The sequence below is a fragment of the Dama dama genome, chromosome 18, assembly GCF_033118175.1.
Source record: "Dama dama isolate Ldn47 chromosome 18, ASM3311817v1, whole genome shotgun sequence".
Taxonomy (NCBI): Eukaryota; Metazoa; Chordata; class Mammalia; order Artiodactyla; family Cervidae; genus Dama; species Dama dama.
This window is the reverse complement of record NC_083698.1, coordinates 83,209,220-83,219,923: the sequence shown is the minus strand read 5'-3', so window position 1 is coordinate 83,219,923 and position 10,704 is coordinate 83,209,220. Positions and strand designations below refer to the sequence as shown.

Below are 10,704 nucleotides of genomic sequence, written 5' to 3'. Positions count from 1 at the left end.
TAAATCTATTGGTATCATTATTATGAGTATTGAAAGAAAGGAAGGAAAAGATCAATCTTCTCATTTTTGCTGTAAATTTTCATCATAATGATGTCTTTGTTTTATTTATCAAAACTTTATTGTATCTGTGCAAAGGCTATATATTTACAATTCTTTGAAATGCTGGAAGATGACAAGAGGGAAATAAACATCAGAAATACAAATATAACTGATATCCTGGATTCCTTGACAGGATCCAAAGTATTAAAGTTGGTTTTATTCCTTCCCTGGAATAGAGACACAGACATAGAGAACGGACATGTGATCACAGGGCAGGAAGGGGATGGTGGGATGAACTGGGAGATGAGGAGTGACATATATACACAACCATGCATAAAACAGACAGCTAGTGGGAAGTTGCTGTCTAGCACAGGGAGCTTAGCTCAGTGCTCTGTGGGGACCTAGAGGTGAGGGATGGAGCCGTGCGGGGAGGTTTAAGAGGGACAGGAAATTGTATACATGTGACTGATTCACTTTGTTGTATAGTAGAAACTAACAAATCATTGTAAAGCAATTGTACTCCCCTCTCCCCCAGCTAAAAAGCTGGTTTTATTCTACTCACAAAAGTTTACCTAACTTTAGAGTCTCCACACTCTAGATGAAATAGAAACTAAATAGAAAGAATTTAGCACTCTTGTAGGGATTGTGGTAGTGGTTTAGACACCAAGTCACTCACGTCCGACTGTTGCGGCCCCATGGACTGTAGCCTGCCAGGTTCCTCTGTCCATGGGATTCTCCAGGCAAGACTACTGGGTGGATTGCCATTTCCTTCTCCAGGGGATCTTCCCGACCCAGGAATTGAACCTGGGTCTCATGCACTGCAGGCAGATTCTTTACCAACTGAGCCACAAGGGAAGCCCATTGCAGGCAGATTCCTTACCAACTAAGCTATGAGGGAAGCTGATATCAATATTGATTGTGCTTAATCAGTAAGCTGTGTCTGACTCTTCGCGATCACATGGACTGTAGCCCGCCAGGCTCCTCTGTCCATGCAGATTCTCCAGACAAGAATACTGGAGTGGGTTGCCAGGCCCTCCTCCAGGGGTTTTCCTAACCCAGGGATTGAATTAGGGTGTCCTGCATTGCAGGCGGATTCTTTACCAATTAAGCTACCAGGGAAGCCCCTTGCAGTGACTTCAATCTTTTAAAAGAGACAAAAGGGATCGAACGGCTCAAGATCCTGTGGTATGAAAACAATAGCAAGTAAAAAATGTTAGTTTTGAAATCTGACAAAAACAAAAAATTTTCAATTAAAAAGAATTTCTTAAGCTGAGTGCTGCACAAACTACAAAATTTGGGAGAGTTTCTTAACACTTTTCTCTCATCTTTGCCTAATATCTTCAAGATGTTCAAGCTATTTCAGTTGTACTTCCTCTATTTCTTTCCAGTCACTTCCTTTCCTTCATTTCCATCACCCTCGCCTACTCTTGTCATCTTCTAATCTCTGTAGTACAACCTGGGTTATTTTTATTGTAAAAAATAAAATATGTGAATATAACTCTGGTGCTGAATATCCTTTATTGCTCTTCGGATAAAGGTCAACACCTTTAGGATGGTCTACAGTACTCTATTCTGTCTGGCCTCATTTCTGTGCATTGCAGCCACCCTGGCCTTCTTTCTGGCATTTAGAACAAACCAAACTCCTTCTTGCCTCAAGGTCTTCAAATATGTTCCACCTGCTTCCTGAAATACTATATAATAACTATATATGTATACTTATTACAAAGTTGGCTTAAAGCTTAACATTCAGAAAACTAAGATCATGGCATCTGGTCCCATCACCTCATGGGAAATAGATGGGGAGACAGTGGAAACAGTGTCAGACTTTATTTTTTGGGGCTCCAAAATCACTGCAGATGGTGACTGTAGCCATGAAATTAAAAGACGCTTACTCCTTGGAAGGAAAGTTATGACCAACCTAGGCAACATATTAAAAAGAAGAGACATTACTTTGCCAACAAAGGTCCATCTGGTCAAGGCTATGGTTTTTCCAGTGGTCATGTATGGATGTGAGAGTTGGACTGTGAAGAAAGCTGAGTGCCAAAAAATTGATGCTTTTGAACTATGGTATTGGAGAAGACTCTTGAGAGTCCCTTGAACTGCAAGGAGATCCAACCATTCCATCCTAAAGGAGATCAGTCCTGGATGTTCACTGGATGGACTGATGCTGAAGCTGAAACTGCAATAATTTGGCCACCTCATGCAAAGAGTTGACTCATTGGAAAACACTGTGATGCTGGGAGGGATTGGGGGCAGGAGGAGAAGGGGACGACAGAGGATGAAATGGTTGGATGGCATCATCGACTCGATGGGCATGAGTTTGAGTAAACTCCGGGAGCTGGTGATGGACAGGGAGGCCTGGCGTGCTGCGATTCATGGGGTCACAAAGAGTCGGACACGACTGAGTGACTGAACTGAACTGAACTGATACTTATTACATATAAACACATAAAGTGCTTCTTATTGAAATGGTCTAACATTCATATTAATACTACATGTCTCATCTTATTTCATCTATGGCACCACTCCCCCTACCTCCTGGGTCAGGAAAATCCTCTGGAGAAGGGATAGGCTACCCACTCCAGTATTCTTGTTGGAGCGGGACTGAGGAGTCCAACCCCCGCCCCCCAGAACCGTGTAGGCCCTGCAGTTCCCTGCTCCATCCCTGATGTCAATCCTGGGAGATTCCCAATAGGTTTGTTGAGATCCGCACTGCCTTCCTTTTTTCTGACTCTTGCGAACTCCAGGGAGGCCCGTGATTAAGGAGGCAGCCCTCAGGGGGAGGGGGCAACAGCAATTCCAAGAGTCAACCTGATCCCGTGGGATGACTGAACTGCCTGCCAAACAGAAGAGAATGGGCCTCCACTTCATCTGAGCCCACTTTCGGCTGTCGAATGCCCTAAGCAGGGTCCTTGGATGTAGTTGCCGACTTCAACCTTGGGAATCTGAAGACGAGGCTTCCACTGCAGTGATTGCACTCAGGTCAGCAAAGGGACAAGGCCCAGACTCTGCCAGTCGTCAGAGGGAGGATCCTGAAGAAACTGAAGACACCTGCCTTTTCCATCTGCCTTATGAGGCCCCAGGCCGACCAGAACAGGAGCCCGTGACACCTGGGAGTTCCCCTTAAAGAGGAAACCTGGTCCCACTGTCCTTCTGGCCACCTCCAATACCAGCCATCATGTCTCTAGGTCAGAAGAGTGAGTGCTGCAAGCTTGAGGAAGACCTTCAGGCCCCAAAAGAGGCACAGGGCCTAGACTGTGTGCAGGCTCCCATGGCTCAGAAGGAAGAGGCCACTTCCTGCCCCAAGTCTACCATCTCCTCTTCCCTCACCCTGTTGATCCCTGGAACCACAGAGGACGAACCTGCCACTGGGGCACTGACTGCTGTCCAGAGTTCTCAGGGAGCCTGCTTCTCACCCACTGCCACCTCAGCCACTCCACTGAGTCAATCTGATGAAAATTCCAGAAGCCAAGAGGAGGAGGAGCCCAGCACCTCCCAGTCTCCACCAGATCCTGAGTCCTTGCTCGGTGATGAGCTAAACAACAAGGTGGCTGAACTGGTGCAGTTCCTGTGTGTCAAATATGTAACAAAGGAACCCACCACAAAAGCAGAAATGCTGAAGAGTGTCATCAGAGAACACAAGGACTACTTCCCTGATATCTTCAGCAAAGTCTGTGAGTGCATGGAGGTTATCTTTGGCCTTGAAGTGAAAGAAGTGGACCCCACGAGACACTCCTATGGGCTTGTCAAAACACTCAACCTCACCTACGATGGGATGCTGAGTGATGATGGGAGAATGCCCAAGACTGGCTTCCTGATACTTATCCTGGGTATGATCTTCATGGAGGGTAACTGTGTCCCTGAGGAGAAAATCTGGAAATTATTGAATATGATGGGGATGTATGCTGGGCAGGAGGATTTCATCTATGGGGAGCCCAGGAAACTCATCACCAAAGATTTGGTGGAGGAACAATATCTACAGTATCAACAGGTGCCTCACAGTGATCCTCCAGGTTATGAATTCCTATGGGGTCCAAGGGCCTATGCTGAAACCAGTAAGATGAAAGTCCTGGAGTTTTTTGCCAAGATCAGTGGGACTGACCCCACTTCCTTCTTATTCTGGTATGAGGAAGCTTTGAGAGATGAGAGAGCCCAGGCCAGAACTGTCCCTGGGGATGATACTACTGCCATGGCCAGTGAAAATTCCAGTGTCAGGTCCAGCAACCTCTCCTGCCCTGAGTGAAGTCCAAGGCAGTTTCTTCAGTCTTCATCTGAAGACTACAGTCAGTGTTCCATGTAATGGAGGGCTAGGGTGGAACAGTCCATTAGCATTTTCATGTTTCTATTGTATATGGGTGATTTGGACATTTAACTTTTTTTATTACTTGTTTTTCCCCCAAATATTGTTTAATAAAGTTTAATTAGCTCCCTGGTGGGGGAGCTGGTAAAGAATCTGCCTGCAATGCTGGAGACCTGGGTTCGATCCCTGGGTTGGGAAGATCCCATGGAGAAGGGAAAGGCTACCCACTCCAGTACCCTAGCCTGGAGAATTCTGTGGACGGTATAGTCCATGGAGTTGCAAAGAGTCGGGCACGACTGAGCAATTTTCATTTTCACCCTACCTCCACCCCAGATAATTTTGAAGCAAGTCCCAGACATGTAATAAAAACTTTCTAATTCACACTTTCCCTGAATATCTCTGCTCAAGCACCAGCTGCTTCCCCCATCCCTCTGCCTTCTAAGTCATACCTTCTGGTCATATGGTCTCATTGTACCCAGTGTGTCTACTTTAATGCTATTATTTCAATATGTAATTATATATTTATGTGTATGGTTTTTTAATGTCTGTCTTCACCCTATACTTTTGGTTCCATGAGAGAGAAATTGTATATTTTTTGCTCATTATTCTACCTTCACAGTGCCTTTCTCAGAGTGCATTCTTAACAAATATCCATTAATTAAGCTGTGGGGATTGTCATAATAGAACACTGTCCATTGTTGCCTTCTTAGCATTCTTCATGGTCTTTTATATTTTTAAAAATATTTATTTATTGGAAGGTGCCAGGTTTCAACTGCAGCCCACGGGATCTTTGATCTTCATCATGGCATGTGGAATCTTTTGTTGTGGCCTGTGGGATCTAGTTCCCTGACCAGGGATCAAACCTGGGCCCCCTGCATTAGCAGCCCACAGTCTTAGCCACTGGACAACCAAGGAAGGTCCCTTTTGTGGTCTTTTAACATCAGAAGTTTTCCTGCACATAGCCCCTGCCATGTGGTGCCTTTAGTCTCTCCCTATGGAGACTTTTATCATCTCTTTGATTTCTTTTGAAGCACTTGACCAGGTATTACTTTACCAACAGATGCAGTTGGTCCTATTTTCAAAATGAACATGCAAACAAAACTTATAAGTAATATTTATTTTCTCTATCTTTTTAATGCTCACTAGCTTTTACATCATAATACTATTTCTCCCCACTGAATAATATTGTCAAAGAAAGCATTCTGGGAAGATGCCGTTAACATACATGTTTTATTATGTATCATTGCATAACCAACATTATGTCAACTGAGAAGAAAAATATTTCATTGAAAGCCTGATAGATTATCTTAATGAAAATGACTGTCAACAACATTACTTGATCATAGTTTCTTAATTTTTAAAATTTTAGATCATGCAAATGTAAGTTTTATTGTATTACTTTATTTACATAAACACTAATATTATTTGGATTCTCTATTTTAGTGTAAGAAAATCTACATATCAAGAAAAATTAAGAAAGTGAAATTCTGGGAAATTTTTGAGAAGGTAAAAATGCCCCTACTAGTCTGGTATTACATATTTCTAAGAAATTCATAATTTCTTAGAATTATTTTATAGCTCTTTAAGACAATAGTGTATTTTGATATTTTGTTGACAGAAAATTTTAGCCTAAATGTATAATTCTTAATAATAATTGGTCACTAGATTTTGCTATCTTGCAATATAATGCTATAGGGAATTCTCTGTTTATCAGTACTTCATAAGGACTAGTTAAAGTTTTCTGCAAAATTACTGCATCAGCTTGAATTAAGAGATGTAATACTGGTGTAATACAGAAGATGACACTGTTCAAAGGAAGAGAAGATTTTAAGCAGTTGCTAGAAAAGCAAATCTATAAAATTAAATATGCCCCCAAATCATAGCAGTAAATATTTTATTAGAGATTTTCATGTGATTATGTGGTGAAGACTTGGTTCTTGTCTTGGATTCACCCATATCAACCTTCATGACTCCAAATATTCCCTTTCCACATTTTCCCTTGTTACCTTTTCACCTACACTGCAATGGTTTCTATTCCTTTGGCATAAGATTGTTCATCTTAAAAATAAAATATCCTACAACTAATCTTAAACACTCTGTTTATTAAGTCTGTTTATAAGTGATAATTAAATGGGATATGAAATGTTACCTCTCCTGACTGCATCAGCCTGAATCAGAAATACAGTCTATAATTAGCATATCTTAAATTACTTTTCCCTCACTAGGTATATAATCTTACTAGGTAGAGAAAATGATTGAGTTAATTCCCCTACAGTTTCTCAACATTTGAAAGGAAGTTCTTGCATGTAATGTCATTTTTAATTTCCATCAAATTAGATGTTTCAAAGGACTTTTAAAGACTCTTATTGACCTTGGTAGAAATTGATACTGTATATAATTCAACCATTTCATTTGTCATATGTAGTATGTGCAAAGTGGCTGTTCAGAAAACGTCAGTTGAAATGAGAATTTCAGTTATTTTTTTTCACCTATAGCTGGCAACTAAATCTAGGCAAAGAGGCTTTAACGTTCTGTGATATACGAAAAATAATTATGTAAAGGTTCTGATTATACTTATACTGACATTTTTACAGCATAAGAGTCTTTAAACATCAAACTCTATAACCTAGTCTTTTAACTGCATATGTAATAGACATATTTTAGCATTCAAGTGTCTGACCAAATTAAAGATACAGCACCATCTTATGGATATATCTATATTTTTAAATTTTGGAAATATAAAAATGTTTCGAGTTTGAGAACAGAAAAGCTTCATCAGTAAAACAATTGTAGGAGGAGAATATTTTACTGTATCAAGGAAAAAGGATGCAATATTGAATAACTTGAATGTGTATGTGGGCATGCAGATATGAACGTGTGTGTTTGTGATGGCATGGTAAATAAAGAGATTTGAAATTCTTTTTTTCAGTCAGAATTCAGAATTTGAAGAAGAAAAATAACCATTACCACAATACAAATTCATAGCTTTGTGAAATAAGCCATGTAGCTCAGAATACAGTCAGTCTCTAAATGACACTGGGACATCACTGATTACCACCTTGCAAAGATGTATTCTTATAAAGACATGAACCACACTTTTTAGATAGTGATAAGAAATTTAGGTATGATAATAAACCTATTTAACTACCTGCTGATACTACAGAACTGGTAATAAAGTCTCCTTAAATTTATCTAGCACTTAAATGTTTTCATAAGTAATTTATGTCCATTATTTTGTTCCAATTTTAGGTACAGTTATTTTTGAATAAACACTTCCTAATAATCATTATAATTTTAATATAAAACACATAGCCATTTTAAGGAGATTATAGAAAAATTGATGAACAAAGCTCCCCTATTAATTATTAAGGTGGAGTTATATGTATATGGCTCATATCCTTAATACTTAGCTCACTTTAGCTATCATAAAGACTTAAGGCTCTACATGATTTACCTAGTTCATGTCATGTAGAATTACTCTATGCTGACCAAAACACAGATTCTGTGGTTCTTGACTTTTTGGTATCTTGACCTCCATGACAAAAGCTTTGAAATCTCTCTTTTTCAAAAAGTTCATAGATAAAACACATTTTTCACTCAATTTTAGGGGCTTCTGGACTCCCTGGAGCTCATCCATGCTCTATGATTTTAAATATCATTCTCCTTATTTTAACATTTGTTTCCTTAAGATGTAATACTGACAAGTAAAACTGAGGAGCTTTATCACAAAAAATGCAAAGTTTTCTTGTGGTAGAAATGACATAACTTTTACACACACACACACACACACACACACACACCCCTATTGGGTTTTAACTCATTTTCTCCCTCAACTAAATTATACTAAAAGGCCAATGTAAATAAAGAAGTTCTTGTTAGTTTATTTTTATACACATTTTATTTTCATGATATTTACTTTAGAGTGAGATGTAAAATATGACACTGACAACAAACAATAAAGAATTTTTGGTTTTATCCTGACAGAGTACTACAAGTTCTAATAATGTCATGTTATGAATAGTTTTCTGTTATTTAGACTAGACTCTAAATTTCTAAATTGTGCTTCAAATGTAAATGTGGAACTGATTTAACAAATTAAGTTATTCCTGGATGTCCATATTAATAGAAAAGTGCAACATAAAGTTAAAAAATTCTAACTACACCATATATATTTTTTTATGTTCACTTCTGAGATGGGGATAAGTAGTTTATAGCTTAATAAGAAAACAAGGGAGAATGAATAGATTTATAATAGTAGTTTTACATTTAAATTCAGATCCAAGACTCTACATTAGATGTTAAATTAATTTTTCATGTTATCAACTGCAGAATTATCATAATACAAAAGTTATTTTATTGGTATCCTAAAACCATCTTCCTAACTTAATACAATGTTTTATTTTTTAAGGGCATATTTCATAAAAATTCATGAAAAATTTAGATATCTGATAATTTAAAATAGAAATGAAAATATTTTCACAACCTATACCTTTAACTGTAATAAGATCCATGGGATGGATCTAACTGCTCTACATAGTATAATACTTTGTCCTTAAGTTGGGAGGAAAGAAGAATATTTGAGAGTTAAGTAATTGAGGAGTAAAAAAATCAGTTAGCTGCAATAGTAAAATTGGAGACCTAACCTTGAAAACTAAGGATTCTCAATGCAATGTCAAAACAGTTTAAAAAAAAAAACAAAGAAGATCTATGGTGCAATAGAAATAGTGGATTCCTGCTAGAGCTTTAGCACCAAAATCAACTAGTAATCATTGTGTTCACTGTCATACACTCACGGAAGAAAAAAAAAAGCCAGACTCACTTATGAATATTTCTGATTAAGCAGTAAAAAAAAATATTGATTTAAAAAAATCTCAATCCTTGGGTACACATTTAAAAAGTAATGTGAGATGAAATGATTCCAGCTTGTGCTTCATCCAGCCCAGCGTTTCTCATGATGTACTATGCATATAAGTTAAATAAGCAGGGTGACAATATACAGCCTTGATGTACTCCTTTTCCTATTTGGAACCAGTCTGTTGTTCCATGTCTAGATCTTACTGTAGCTTCTTGACCTGCATACAGATTTCTCAAAGGGCAGGTCAGGTGGTCTGGTACTCCCTTCTCTTTAAGAATTTTCCACAGTTTGTTGTGATCTACACAAAGGCTTTGGCATAGTCAATAAAGTAGAAATAGATGTTTTTTTGGAACTCTCTTGCTTTTTTGATGATCCAGTGGATGTCGGCAATTTGATTTCTGGTTCCTCTGCCTTTTCTAAAACCAGCTAGAATATCTGGTACCTGTTAGAGACCATGGTAATAATAAATAGTTAATAAAGACATATTCTTACTCTCCCTGCTCAAAATTATTAGACTGTCCCTTATAATTTTCTCTGGTAAAAACTCAATTTCAATTTAATTTTCTTGAGCATTATTGTTGAAATGGTCTAAAGTTGTTTTTTTTTTTTTTTTGGTGGGACTAGAATCTTCGTCTCTTGAGACATTGGTTGAATTCCTGGCCAATCAACACAATGCTTTCTTTACAGTGTCCTAGTACAGTGCTTAATATAGTCTAGGCACTCAATAAGTTGCATTGACTAGCAGAAAATGTGTTTAACAACAAAGTCAATAAAAGTGAAAACAAAAACTGTGGAAGCTAGAGGGAAAAAATTTCCATTTATTGCTTTATCCATTTATGAGCATAATTACTAGATTTTATCCATTTCCACAAAATAGTTTGTATCTCTATTAACATTTAAAACACAAACACATTCTTGTAGGACAAGTACCTGCTTCTCTAGGAGATCTTAATTATCATCACATATATTATACATCTTGAATTAATGCAAGACTTTTCTCATGACATTTTGGGCCCATAGGTCACAATATGCTTTTACCTTTCTTTATTCCCTGGACTTTACAACAAGCTCATTTTTGCTACCTCCTCCAAATTTCTTATAAAATGGAAATTAAAAAATGTAACTGTAATCAATCATTGTTGAATGCTGACAGATTGAATAGGAACAGAACGAAAGTAACTTCTTATTGTGGGCTCAAACCTTCTTATAAAAATTATGAAATCTTTAGGATTTTAATAAAATCCCTTACCATATTTGGAAGTTCTTTTAGTTCAGTTGTTTCAAGGCAAATAATTTAGACATACAAACTATAAGCTATGTAAAAAAATCAATAAATAAATGCATTGAACCATTTACTAATTTATCTACAATTTATTTCTATGGTTCTACAGTTTAAAGTGAGCTACATAATAAAGTAATTACAATAACAATAAAGTACTTGGCATTTACTCTATGCTGCTGCTTAGGCACTCAGTTGGGTCTGACTCTTTGTGACCCCATAAGCTGTAGC

The 10,704-nt window shown here is 37.8% G+C and overlaps 1 protein-coding gene across 1 annotated transcript; it reads left to right on the top strand.

Moving 5' to 3' along the window:
- The first annotated feature begins 3,217 nt into the window (after positions 1-3,217).
- LOC133072862 (putative MAGE domain-containing protein MAGEA13P) lies at positions 3,218-4,282 on the top strand. The gene has a single exon (XM_061166391.1). The coding sequence runs from the start codon at positions 3,218-3,220 to the stop codon at positions 4,280-4,282; it is 1,065 nt and encodes a 354-aa protein (XP_061022374.1).
- Positions 4,283-10,704: the final 6,422 nt, after the last annotated feature.

Excerpts from the sequence above, each read along its gene's own strand:
- LOC133072862 (XM_061166391.1), top strand. The coding sequence starts at position 3,218 with ATGTCTCTAGGTCAGAAGAGTGAGTGCTGCAAGCTTGAGGAAGACCTT.